The sequence below is a fragment of the Abramis brama genome (genome assembly GCF_963993115.1).
Source record: "Abramis brama genome assembly, chromosome: 15".
Classification (NCBI taxonomy): domain Eukaryota; kingdom Metazoa; phylum Chordata; class Actinopteri; order Cypriniformes; family Leuciscidae; genus Abramis; species Abramis brama.
The window spans coordinates 34441669-34456534 of NC_139977.1; the positions used below are offsets into that span (position 1 = coordinate 34441669).

At 46.8% G+C, this 14866-nt stretch overlaps 1 protein-coding gene across 1 annotated transcript in view; it reads left to right on the forward strand.

Annotated features, from left to right (window-relative positions):
- Positions 1–14866, forward strand: part of ric1 (RIC1 homolog, RAB6A GEF complex partner 1) — an 80864-nt gene that overhangs the window by 32891 nt on the left and 33107 nt on the right. The window contains 5 exon segments of the mRNA XM_084136206.1: positions 8521–8600; positions 9323–9430; positions 10421–10503; positions 10506–10514; positions 13203–13250. Coding sequence (XP_083992332.1) covers positions 8521–8600; positions 9323–9430; positions 10421–10503; positions 10506–10514; positions 13203–13250 — 328 coding nt within the window.

Below are 14866 nucleotides of genomic sequence, written 5' to 3' on the forward strand. Positions count from 1 at the left end.
CTAGAGGAGAGAGTATATGGAGAGAGCTAGAGGAGAGAGCTAGAGGAGAGAGTATAGAGGAGAGAGTATAGTGGAGAGAGCTAGAGGAGAGAGCTAGAGGAGAGAGCTAGAGGAGAGAGTATAGAGGAGAGAGTATAGTGGAGAGAGCTAGAGGAGAGAGCTAGAGGAGAGAGCTAGAGGAGAGAGCTAGAGGAGAGAGTATAGAGGAGAGAGCTAGTGGAGAGAGTATAGTGGAGAGAGCTAGAGGAGAGAGCTAGAGGAGAGAGCTAGAGGAGAGAGCTAGAGGAGAGAGTATAGAGGAGAGAGTATAGTGGAGAGAGCTAGAGGAGAGAGCTAGAGGAGAGAGCTAGAGGAGAGAGTATAGAGGAGAGAGTATAGAGGAGAGAGTATAGAGGAGAGAGTATAGAGGAGAGAGTATAGAGGAGAGAGTATAGAGGACTTGACTTGACTTGACTTGACAGACTTTATTGTCATTCAGTATACAACAAGTGTGTACAGAACGAAATTTCGTTTGCATAGGCCACAGTTTTTACAGTTTCAGTACAATGCAAATGTTTATGCAAAAAAAAAAAAAAAAAAAAAAAAAATTTTCTGTGAGCAAAATATAAATAAATAAACAAATAGCTGAATGGATTAAATATTAAATATACAAATATCTAAATAGATGTATGACAGCAGTCTAGTGTAAGACCAGCAGCACTAAGTATTATTTTTTAAGTGTTCAACAGTCTGATGGCTTGGGGAAAAAAGCTGTTATAGAACCTGGTGGTCCTACACCGCATGCTGCGGAACCTCTTTCCGGAGGCCAGCAGAGTAAACAGACCATAATGGGGGTGAGAGGAGTCGCTGCAGATTTTTCTGGCCCGAGATGCACAGCGGTTCTCTGCAATGTCCTGAATGGAGGGGAGAGAAGTGCCGATGATTCTCTCTGCTGTCCTCACCACTCTTCTCACATCCTTCCAGTCAGAGGCACTACAGCCTCCACACCACACTGAGATACAGCTGGTCAAGATGCTCTCTATGGTGCTTCTGTAAAATGTGGTGAGGATAGGTGGGGGCAGATGAGCTCTTCTCATCCTCCGTAGGAAGTACATCCGCTGCTGTGCCCTCTTCACCAGTGATGCAGTGTTTACAGACCAGGTAAAATCGTGTGTGATAAGCACCCCCAGAAACTTTGTACTGCTGACCACCTCCACGGTTATGTTGTTGATGAGTAGTGGAGCATGGCTGGGCTGGTTCTTCCTGAAGTCGACAATGAGTTCTTTGGTCTTGTCGACATTCAGGATCAGGCTGTTGTCTCTGCACCAGCCCACCAACTGCTCCACCTCCTCTCTGTAGGCCAGGTCCTTGTCATCCCTGATGAGGCCTACCACTGTTGTGTCATCCGCAAATTTCACAATGTGATTAGTGGCGTGCCTAGGGACGCAATCATGTGTCATTAGAGTGAACAACAGAGGACTCAGGACACAGCCCTGTGGGGAGCCTGTACTGAGGGTGATGACGCTGGAGGTATTCTGTCCAACCCGCACTGACTGAGGTCTATCAGTGAGGAAATCAAGCAGCCAGTTCCGCAAGGGGGTGCTGAAGCCCAGAGGTTCCAGTTTGTCTACCAGGTGTTGAGGGATGATGGAATTAAAAGCTGAACTGAAGTCCAGGAACAACAGCCTAACATGCGTGTTCTTCTCCTCCAGATGTGCGAGGCTCAAGTGTAGAGCGGAGGAGATGGCATCCTCAGTGGAGCGATTTGGCCGGTAGGCAAACTGAAAGGGGTCAAGCGTGGGAGGGAGTCTGGAGATGATGTAGTCTTTGACCAGCCTTTCAAAGCACTTCATTATGATGGAAGTCAGTGCGATGGGCCGGTAGTCATTTAGAGAGGTGATCCGAGATTTTTTAGGCACTGGGATAATGGTGGCGGTCTTTAGGCACGATGGCACTGTGGCTTGGTCTAGCGAGGTGTTAAAAATATCCGTCAGAACACAAGCCAGCTGGTCTGCACAGTCCTTGAGCACTCGCCCCTGTATGTTATCAGGGCCTGGGGCCTTCCGGGTGTTTACCCTCCTCAGAGACTTCCGCACATCAGCTATGTCCAGGCAAAGTGTCTTTTCTTGCTGATGGGGAACTGCTTTCTCTGCACGAGTGCTGTTTAGTGCCTCAAACCTCGCAAAAAAAATATTTAGTTCATTGAGGAGGTCAGTGTCAGCTTCACCTCCAAATGGAGGAGTTACCTTGTGGTTGGTGATAGCCCGTATGCCTTTCCACATGTTGCTGATGTTGGTGGAGTCATGGAACAAGTCCTGGATTTTTTTACTGTGAGTACGCTTTGCTAACCTAATGGCACGGTTCAGATTGGCTCTTGCTGTTCTCAGAGCCTCCACGTCGCCAGACTTGAAGGCAATGTTCCGTGCTTTTAGCATCTTGCGTACTTCTGCAGTCAGCCAGGGTTTCTGATTGGCTCGGGAAATGATGGTCTTCATGATGCTGACATCCTCTGTACATTTGCTAATGTAAGCTGACACTGATATGGCGTACTCATCAATGCTCGTATGACCGTTGTAGGTGGCAGCTGACTTGAACATGTCCCAATCAGTGCAATCAAAACAGTCCTGGAGTACCTCCATAGCCCCCTCCGACCATATTCTCACCTGCCTCACTGTAGGTTTCCCACTGATGAGCAGGGGCTTGTATGCAGGGATAAGCATAACAGATAGATGATCTGACAAGCCAAGTTGGGGGCGGGGGGCTGCTCTAAATGCACCTTTGATGTTTGTATAGGCCTTGTCCAATATGTTCTGTCCCCTAGTTGCGAAATCCACATGCTGGTGGAAGTGTGGGAGAACTGTTTTCATGTTGGCCTGGTTAAAATCCCCAGCAACAATGAAGATGCCCTCAGGATAAGTGGATTGCAGCTCACTGATGGTCTGATAGAGAACAGTCATAGCCACCTTCGTGTTAGCACTGGGAGGCACGTACACAGCAGTAATGATAACACAACTAAACTCTCTGGGTAGGTAGACTGGTCTGCAGATTACAGTCAAAAGCTCAATGTCTGGTGAACAATGTATTGAGACTGTCCTAGCATTTTTACACCAGTTGTTATTAGTGTAAACACACAGACCACCCCCCCGGGATTTACCACTGAGTTCGCGGCTCCTGTCGGCACGGAATGTAGCAAATCCTTCAATGCTAACAACATTATCCGGGATTGATGTGTTTAGCCATGTCTCTGTCAGGATTAAAACACAGCAGTTCCTAAACTCTTGTTTTGATGTTAGTTCCAGCTGCAGGTGATCCATTTTTCCATCCAGGGAGCGGACATTTGAGAGAAAGATAGATGGAAGCGGCGTTCTGTGGGGGTTAGCTTTTAGCCTAGCTGTTAGTCCTCCCCGACAGCCGCGTTTCCGCCTCCGGTCACACCGCCTACGCTTTCTCCTCTGTCGGCTTGTATTGGTAGGCGGGTCTACTAATCTGTCGGCTGCTGGATCTTGTCGGCGTAACACTCCGAGGCTACTTAGACACTCCTGGACACTTTTGTTTACAAATCCGAAGTCGCTGTATGGTTGTAATTCCAGTAGATGCTGGCGATCATACACTACGTGTTGAGTGGCGACTATTTCCGCCGTCATAGACAAAGTAATTTGGTCAGAAAATCCGAAACTGTTGTGAGCCCATGCAGCCGCAGCCAAACAGGGCGCCGCCATTTTTTGGCCCTGTTTGGCCGCAGCCAAACAGGGCGCCGCCAGGAGAGAGCTAGAGGAGAGAGTATAGAGGAGAGAGTATAGTGGAGAGAGCTAGAGGAGAGAGCTAGAGGAGAGAGCTAGAGGAGAGAGCTAGAGGAGAGAGTATAGTGGAGAGAGCTAGAGGAGAGAGCTAGAGGAGAGAGTATAGAGGAGAGAGTATAGTGGAGAGAGTATAGTGGAGAGAGCTAGAGGAGAGAGTATAGAGGAGAGAGTATAGAGGAGAGAGTATAGAGGAGAGAGCTAGAGGAGAGAGCTAGAGGAGAGAGTATAGAGGAGAGAGTATAGAGGAGAGAGCTAGAGGAGAGAGCTAGAGGAGAGAGCTAGAGGAGAGAGTATAGAGGAGAGAGTATAGTGGAGAGAGCTAGAGGAGAGAGCTAGAGGAGAGAGCTAGAGGAGAGAGTATAGAGGAGAGAGCTAGAGGAGAGAGCTAGAGGAGAGAGCTAGAGGAGAGAGCTAGAGGAGAGAGCTAGAGGAGAGAGCTAGAGGAGAGAGCTAGAGGAGAGAGCTAGAGGAGAGAGTATAGTGGAGAGAGCTAGAGGAGAGAGCTAGAGGAGAGAGCTAGAGGAGAGAGCTAGAGGAGAGAGTATAGTGGAGAGAGCTAGAGGAGAGAGTATAGAGGAGAGAGCTAGAGGAGAGAGCTAGAGGAGAGAGATAGAGGAGAGAGCTAGAGGAGAGAGCTAGAGGAGAGAGCTAGAGGAGAGAGCTAGAGGAGAGAGCTAGAGGAGAGAGTATAGAGGAGAGAGCTAGAGGAGAGAGCTAGAGGAGAGAGCTAGAGGAGAGAGATAGAGGAGAGAGCTAGAGGAGAGAGCTAGAGGAGAGAGCTAGAGGAGAGAGCTAGAGGAGAGAGTATAGTGGAGAGAGCTAGAGGAGAGAGTATAGAGGAGAGAGCTAGAGGAGAGAGCTAGAGGAGAGAGCTAGAGGAGAGAGCTAGAGGAGAGAGCTAGAGGAGAGAGCTAGAGGAGAGAGCTAGAGGAGAGAGCTAGAGGAGAGAGCTAGAGGAGAGAGCTAGAGGAGAGAGTATAGTGGAGAGAGATAGAGGAGAGAGTATAGTGGAGAGAGCTAGAGGAGAGAGTATAGAGGAGAGAGTATAGTGGAGAGAGCTAGAGGAGAGAGATAGAGGAGAGAGTATAGAGGAGAGAGTATAGTGGAGAGAGCTAGAGGAGAGAGTATAGAGGAGAGAGTATAGTGGAGAGAGCTAGAGGAGAGAGCTAGAGGAGAGAGCTAGAGGAGAGAGCTAGAGGAGAGAGTATAGAGGAGAGAGTATAGTGGAGAGAGCTAGAGGAGAGAGTATAGAGGAGAGAGTATAGTGGAGAGAGTATAGTGGAGAGAGCTAGAGGAGAGAGTATAGTGGAGAGAGCTAGAGGAGAGAGTATAGAGGAGAGAGTATAGTGGAGAGAGCTAGAGGAGAGAGTATAGAGGAGAGAGTATAGTGGAGAGAGTATAGTGGAGAGAGCTAGAGGAGAGAGTATAGTGGAGAGAGCTAGAGGAGAGAGCTAGAGGAGAGAGTATAGAGGAGAGAGTATAGTGGAGAGAGCTAGAGGAGAGAGCTAGAGGAGAGAGTATAGTGGAGAGAGCTAGAGGAGAGAGCTAGAGGAGAGAGTATAGAGGAGAGAGCTAGAGGAGAGAGCTAGAGGAGAGAGTATAGAGGAGAGAGCTAGAGGAGAGAGTATAGAGGAGAGAGCTAGAGGAGAGAGATAGAGGAGAGAGTATAGAGGAGAGAGTATAGTGGAGAGAGCTAGAGGAGAAAGTATAGTGGAGAGAGCTAGAGTAGAGAGCTAGAGGAGAGAGCTAGAGGAGAGAGTATAGAGGAGAGAGTATAGTGGAGAGAGCTAGAGGAGAGAGCTAGAGGAGAGAGTATAGAGGAGAGAGCTAGAGGAGAGAGCTAGAGGAGAGAGATAGAGGAGAGAGTATAGAGGAGAGAGTATAGAGGAGAGAGTATAGTGGAGAGAGCTAGAGGAGAGAGCTAGAGGAGAGAGCTAGAGGAGAGAGTATAGAGGAGAGAGCTAGAGGAGAGAGTATAGAGGAGAGAGCTAGAGGAGAGAGTATAGAGGAGAGAGTATAGTGGAGAGAGCTAGAGGAGAGAGTATAGTGGAGAGAGCTAGAGGAGAGAGTATAGAGGAGAGAGTATAGAGGAGAGAGTATAGAGGAGAGAGTATAGTGGAGAGAGCTAGAGGAGAGAGTATAGAGGAGAGAGTATAGTGGAGAGAGCTAGAGGAGAGAGCTAGAGGAGAGAGTATAGAGGAGAGAGCTAGAGGAGAGAGTATAGTGGAGAGAGTATAGTGGAGAGAGCTAGAGGAGAGAGTATAGAGGAGAGAGTATAGAGGAGAGAGCTAGAGGAGAGAGCTAGAGGAGAGAGCTAGAGGAGAGAGCTAGAGGAGAGAGTATAGAGGAGAGAGCTAGAGGAGAGAGTATAGTGGAGAGAGCTAGAGGAGAGAGCTAGAGGAGAGAGCTAGAGGAGAGAGTATAGAGGAGAGAGTATAGAGGAGAGAGTATAGAGGAGAGAGTATAGTGGAGAGAGCTAGAGGAGAGAGTATAGTGGAGAGAGCTAGAGGAGAGAGTCCTGTGTGAGTGAGCAGCTGCTCCACTGATGCTGATAGAGGACATTTCATGAGCTTGTTTTCACTAAACTGAGTGCAGTGCATTCTGGGATTGTCTTCATGAAGGATTAATGTGATGCTGCTTCAGCGTTCCTCAGAAGATCGAGATGTGAAGCTCAGTCTGATCTCAGAGCAGTTTCAGACACGAGTCTCATCAGCATCTCTCTTTGATGACGAGTCCTAAAGTCATGTGACCCGTGGCGAGTCGACACAGGCCTAAAGCATCAACCTGTTATTTTACTATCATTGAATTTGTTTGTTTTTATTTTCAATTTACATGCATTAAACATGCCAAAACAATAGAGAAGCAGAAGCTAAGATTGACTTTAATCTGCCACATGATTACAGAACGCATCACTTCCTGTTTTCTGAGCTCATCTGAGGAGTTTGAGGGGATCTGGGAGTTTTGGCTGCCGTCTCGATCCAGCTGTAGAAAACCTCAAACAACCCGTCCTCAGCACTGAACTCTAGAGGAAGTTCAACTCTTCTCTCTCTCTCTCTCTCTCTCTCTCTCGCTCTCGCTCGCTCTCTCTCTCTCTGTGCTCTGCTTCCACATTCTTCGCTGAGTCTCCTTCCAGTTTTTCCATCATTTGTCCTGCCAGAAGAGATCTTGAAATAGACCTCAGTTAAATGACCAAGTTATCTCAAGAAAATAAGTCTACTACAGTAGTGAGAGTGTGTGTGTGAGAGTGTGTGTGTGAGAGTGTGTGTGTGAGAGTGTGTGTGTGAGAGTGTGTGTGTGAGAGTGTGTGTGTGAGAGTGTGTGTGTGAGTGTGCGTGTGTGAGTGCGTGTGAGTGTGTGTGTGTGCGTGTGTGAGTGAGCGTGCGTGTGAGAGTGCGTGTGTGTGTGTGAGAGTGTGTGTGAGAGTGTGTGTGAGAGTGTGTGTGAGAGTGTGTGTGAGAGTGTGTGTGAGAGTGTGTGTGTGTGAGAGTGTGTGTGTGAGAGTGTGTGTGTGAGAGTGTGTGTGTGAGAGTGTGTGTGAGAGTGTGTGTGTGAGAGTGTGTGTGTGAGAGTGTGTGTGTGAGAGTGTGTGTGTGTGAGAGTGTGTGTGTGAGAGTGTGTGAGTGTGTGTGTGTGCGAGAGTGAGTGAGCGTGCGAGAGTGTGCGTGCGAGAGTGAGTGTGCGTGCGAGAGCGTGCGTGCGTGCGAGAGTGTGTGTGTGTGTGCGTGCGAGAGTGAGCGTGCGTGCGAGAGTGAGCGTGCGTGCGAGAGTGAGAGTGAACGTGCGTGCGAGAGTGAACGTGCGTGCGAGAGTGTGTGTGTGTGCGTGCGAGAGTGTGTGTGTGTGCGTGCGAGAGTGAGCGTGCGTGCGAGAGTGAGCGTGCGTGCGAGAGTGAGCGTGCGTGCGAGAGTGTGCGTGCGTGCGAGAGTGTGTGTGTGTGTGCATGTCTATCGAGAGATGATTTGAATAGATGGATCAGAAGAGCTTCTTCTATTGAATATTGAACTGTAAATGTAGTCGTGTGTGTTTCCATCACTCTCTCAGACGTCAGTGTCCGTCAGACGTCAGTGTTCGTCTGGAGCGTTTCACAGCTTCTTCTTCCGGTTCTGTGTGTGGTCGTCATGGTGACGGCTCTCAGACTGTGCTTTGACATTTTTCTGGCATTTTTGGCATTAGTCATGAGTGAAATTCATGACATTTCCTCAGTGAAAGCACAGTCTGAACGAGAGCGTCACACACACATTGCATCCGTGACACACAACCTTTGACATCAACACTGAACATTATGGGATTATCCTTTCACCTTTAGCCTGTGATCCTTTCACATTATATACCGTTAGTTGAGTTTGATCTTTGCCATTTTTGCCGTTATATTTCACTGCTATCTGTCATTTTTGGTTTGTGTCTTTTTATCTGTCTGTCTATCTGTCTGTCTATCTGTCTGTCTGTCTCCACATAATAATGTATTTTAGAGCTTGACGTTACTGGAATAATTTATAATTTCCATGAGCGTTTATGGTTTTACCAATTTCCATGACTTTTCCAGAAATCGCACTGTTTAAAATCCCCTTTTTACGTCCAAGTCTTCCGTAGAGAGTAGAGTGTGTGTCAGTATCAGTGTGTCCTGCAGCATTTGTTACTCTACACCACTGCAGACTTCATCAATAACTCAATCTCTCTCTCTCTCTCTCTCTCTCTCTCTCTCTCTCTCTCTCTCTCTCTCTCTCTCTCTCTCTCTCTCTAGGCTGCGAACGGTTATGTTCTGTTGTTCGACATCCTCGGCGGGTTGGATGAGAAGTACCTGTACGAGCCTGTCTATCCCAAGTGAGTGACCCTTGACCTTTGACCCTCCTAGTCTGTAATTTGCTGGTACTTTGAGCTTCAGCAGTTTCAGACGTCCCAGCATCAACTTTCTGCATTTGTACAATAATAATAAAAAAAAAAGTATATATTCAAATAAAATATTTTTTCACAAACGAGGATGTCTCTAAAAAGAGGTTTTGGGATGTTTTGTCACGTTTTGCTCACGCTCACCTCTGGGTTTAAATATGTCCCCCAAATAATGAAGTAGGACACACACACGCGCACACACTCGCACACACAGACACACACGCACTCATACACACACACACACACACACTCATACGTACACACTCTCGCACTCACACTCTCTCACACACACACACACACACACACACACACCTGTAGCCCACAGCAGTGTGGTGACACACCCATTGACCTCAATTAGACTTCAAAAAACACACACGCACACAGTCTTCAGATCTTCAAATGTCAGTGTTCAGGATGGCGTTTGTCAAGTCAGGACGAGTTCGACACACTCCGTCTGTCTCTGTGTGTGTCGCTGTGCTCGTGTTGTTTTCAGCTTTCATCTGTAAATATCAAGGAATATAAAATGCTGTTTATGGGCTGGGAATGTGTTTATAATGGTGTGTGTGTGTTGTGTATAATGAAGCATTCAGACTAAATCACACAGACTTAACAATTTATGTTATTCTTCCGTGTGTGTGTGTGTGTGTGTGTGTCAGGGGCAGTGCTCGTGTTAAGGTGACTCCAGGCTATAAGGAGGAACAGTGCGCTCCAGCTCTGACGCTAGAGATGAAGAAACCTGTCGACCTGGAGGCTCCTATCAGCTGGTACATAAACACACACTCACTCACTCACTCACACACACACACACACACACACACACACACACAAGCTTGTGATTCAGTATTGATTATTTTGGATATATATCAGGTACAGTACATGGCAAAGTTTCACACACACACATACACACTCACTTAAACATTCACAACACACACTCACTCACACACACACACACACACACACACACACTCACTCACTCACACAAGCTTGTGATTCAATATTGATTATTTTGGATATCAGGTACAGTATGGCAAAGTTTCAGGCACATGCATACTCACACACTCACTCACACATTCACAACACACACACACACACACACAAACATTTGATTATTTTGGATCTATATCAGGTACAGTATGTCAGTTTCTCAAGGGAAAACAATCTCCACTAATGCTGTAAAGTTATAATACTAAATTTACTACATAATTATATTTCTACTTCAAGATACAATTCAAACATTATCTTATTCTCTCTCTCTCACAGACACACACACACTCTCTCTCTCTCTCTCTCTCTCTCTCTCTCTCTCTCTCTCTCTCTCTCTCTCTCTCTCTCTCTCACAGACACACACTCTCTCTCTCTCTCTCTCTCTCTCTCTCACAGACACACACTCACTCACTCTCTCTCTCTCTCTCTCTCTCTCTCTCTCACACTCTCACACACACAGACACACATTCACACTCTCACGCACACACGCACTCACTCACAGTAAACAAAAACATTGTTAATCATTTTAGTTAGCAATAATCCTGGTGCGAAAAAAATTAGCATACCTGGAATCTAGTCGAAGAAGTTTGAATATAAGTTCTAACTGGTAGAAAATATACATCATAGCTCCTGCAATGAAAATAATCTATATATGTATATGTGTGTATATATATATATATGTGTGTGTGTGTGTGTGTAAATGTGAACTAACGGTGTGTTGGTAACCCAGAGGCTTGATCTGATGTGAAGTGTGTGTGTGTGTGTGTCAGTCTGCAGACGCTGCAGGAGGATCTGTTAGTGGCGACGGCTGATGGTTTCCTCCACATGTTGCACTGGGACAGTGTCAGTAACGGCAGGAGAGCAGTGAACCTGTGCACCGTCCCCTTCTCCCTCGACCTGCAGTCCTCCAGAGGTCACACACACCTCACACACTCTATATACACACTCCAGAGGTCACACACACACCTCACACACTCTTCATTTACTGTATGACCAGTGAACCTGTGCACCGTCCCCTTCTCCCTCGACCTGCAGTCCTCCAGAGGTCACACACACCTCACACACTCTATATACACACTCCAGAGTTCACACACACACCTCACACACTCTTCATTTACTGTATGACCAGTGAACCTGTGCACCGTCCCCTTCTCCCTCGACCTGCAGTCCTCCAGAGGTCACACACACCTCACACACTCTATATACACACTCCAGAGGTCACACACACACCTCACACACTCTTCATTTACTGTATGACCAGTGAACCTGTGCACCGTCCCCTTCTCCCTCGACCTGCAGTCCTCCAGAGGTCACACACACCTCACACACTCTATATACACACTCCAGAGTTCACACACACACCTCACACACTCTTCATTTACTGTATGACCAGTGAACCTGTGCACCGTCCCCTTCTCCCTCGACCTGCAGTCCTCCAGAGGTCACACACACACACCTCACACACTCTATATACACACTCCAGAGGTCACACACACACCTCACACACTCTATATACACACTCCAGAGGTCTCACACACACCTCACACACTCTATATACACACTCCAGAGGTCTCACACACACACCTGACAAACTCTATATACACACTCCAGAGGTCACACACACACCTCACACACTCTATATACACACTCCAGAGGTCACACACACACACCTCACACACTCTTCATTTACTGTATGACCAGTGAACCTGTGCACCGTCCCCTTCTCCCTCGACCTGCAGTCCTCCAGAGGTCACACACACCTCACACACTCTATATACACACTCCAGAGGTCACACACACACCTCACACACTCTTCATTTACTGTATGACCAGTGAACCTGTGCACCGTCCCCTTCTCCCTCGACCTGCAGTCCTCCAGAGGTCACACACACCTCACACACTCTATATACACACTCCAGAGGTCACACACACACCTCACACACTCTTCATTTACTGTATGACCAGTGAACCTGTGCACCGTCCCCTTCTCCCTCGACCTGCAGTCCTCCAGAGGTCACACACACCTCACACACTCTATATACACACTCCAGAGGTCACACACACACCTCACACACTCTTCATTTACTGTATGACCAGTGAACCTGTGCACCGTCCCCTTCTCCCTCGACCTGCAGTCCTCCAGAGGTCACACACACACACCTCACACACTCTATATACACACTCCAGAGGTCACACACACACCTCACACACTCTATATACACACTCCAGAGGTCTCACACACACCTCACACACTCTATATACACACTCCAGAGGTCTCACACACACACCTGACAAACTCTATATACACACTCCAGAGGTCACACACACACCTCACACACTCTATATACACACTCCAGAGGTCACACACACACACCTCACACACTCTTCATTTACTGTATGACCAGTGAACCTGTGCACCGTCCCCTTCTCCCTCGACCTGCAGTCCTCCAGAGGTCACACACACACACCTCACACACTCTATATACACACTCCAGAGGTCTCACACACACCTCACACACTCTATATACACACTCCAGAGGTCTCACACACACACCTGACAAACTCTATATACACACTCCAGAGGTCACACACACACACCTCACACACTCTTCATTTACTGTATGACCAGTGAACCTGTGCACCGTCCCCTTCTCCCTCGACCTGCAGTCCTCCAGAGGTCACACACACACACCTCACACACTCTATATACACACTCCAGAGGTCTCACACACACCTCACACACTCTATATACACACTCCAGAGGTCTCACACACACACCTGACAAACTCTATATACACACTCCAGAGGTCACACACACACCTCACACACTCTATATACACACTCCAGAGGTCACACACACACACCTCACACACTCTTCATTTACTGTATGACCAGTGAACCTGTGCACCGTCCCCTTCTCCCTCGACCTGCAGTCCTCCAGAGGTCACACACACACACCTCACACACTCTATATACACACTCCAGAGGTCACACACACACCTCACACACTCTATATACACACTCCAGAGGTCACACACACACCTCACACACTCTATATACACACTCCAGAGGTCTCACATACACCTCACACACTCTATATACACACTCCAGAGGTCTCACACACACACCTCACACATTCTATATACACACTCCAGAGGTCTCACACACACACCTCACACACTCTTCATTTACTGTATGACCAGTGAACCTGTGCACCGTCCCCTTCTCCCTCGACCTGCAGTCCTCCAGAGGTCACACACACACCCTTACACACTCTATATACACACTCCAGAGGTCACACACACACCTCACACACTCTATATACACACTCCAGAGGTCTCACACACCTCACACACTCTATATACACACTCCAGAGGTCTCACACACACCTCTCACACACTCTATATACACACTCCAGAGGTCACACACACACCTCACACACTCTATATACACACTCCAGAGGTCACACACACACACCTCACACACTCTATATACACACTCCAGAGGTCACACACACACACCTCACACACTCTTCATTTACTGTATGACCAGTGAACCTGTGCACCGTCCCCTTCTCCCTCGACCTGCAGTCCTCCAGAGGTCACACACACCTCACACACTCTATATACACACTCCAGAGGTCACACACACACCTCACACATTCTATATACACACTCCAGAGGTCTCACACACACCTCACACACTCTATATACACACTCCAGAGGTCACACACACACCTCACACATTCTATATACGCTCCAAAGGTCACACACACACCTCACACACTCTATATACACACTCCAGAGGTCAAACACACACCTCACACACTCTATATACACACTCCAGAGGTCTCACACACACTCTATATACACATTCTATATATGCTCCAAAGGTCACACACTCACACCTCACACACTCTATATATACACTCCAAAGGTCACACACACACACACACACACACACCTCAAACACTCTATATACACACACTATATATACACTCCAAAGGTCACACACACAGATCTTACACACTCTATACACACTCTATATATACACTCCAAAGGTCACACACACACACACACACACCTCATACACTCTATATATACACTCCAAAGGTCCCACACACACACCTTACACACTCTATATATACACTCCAAAGGTCACACACACACTCACACCTCAAACACTCTATATACACACTTTATATATACACTCCAGAGGTCACACACACACACTCTATATACACACTCTATATATACACTCCAAAGGTCACACACACACCTCTCACACTGTATATATACACTCCAAAGGACACACACACACACACACACACACACCTCATACACTCTATATATACACTCCAAAGGTCCCACACACACACCTTACACACTCTATATATACACTCCAAAGGTCACACACACACTCACACCTCAAACACTCTATATACACACTTTATATATACACTCCAGAGGTCACACACACACACTCTATATACACACTCTATATATACACTCCAAAGGTCACACACACACCTCTCACACTGTATATATACACTCCAAAGGACACACACACACACACACACACACACACACCTTAGACACTCTATATACTGTATGACCAATGAACATGTTCAGATCCAATCCGGTGCGTTGCCCTGTGTTTATCTCTGACGAACACATGAAATAACAATGCAGTATTTTTAGATTAATAAAGATTAATACTGTAACAAATTGTATTGCTTAATGTTAACGGGACATTTTTGTTAAGTTTGGGTTTTTTAATGTAAACACTGTGTTTGTGAATGGGGGTCACATATCGGGATGTTTTGTTATACAAGTCAGTTGTGGTGTTTGTCAAGCAATTAATAAAAAAAATCTGACATTAAACTTTATTACCAAGAATAAATCCCAGTGGCCGGAAGCATAAACTGCTGAGACTAATCTTACGAGTTAGTCATCTAAAGCTAGATCGAATTTGAATATGAAAATAAGACTAGCGCTACATGATTAGCGCTAACTAACTGCTAGTTGGGCTAGTTAGTGGTCAGTTAGTTAGTAGACTAGCTAGTTAGTAACTTAGTGGCCGTTTATGAAACTGGGCCGAGGTCTTATTACACCACAATATTACAAGAAAGTACCAAGACATAAAATGTTTGCATAAAGAAAATAAAGCCTGTTATAATATTTTAGTTATGCAATATTAGTTAATGTATTAATACT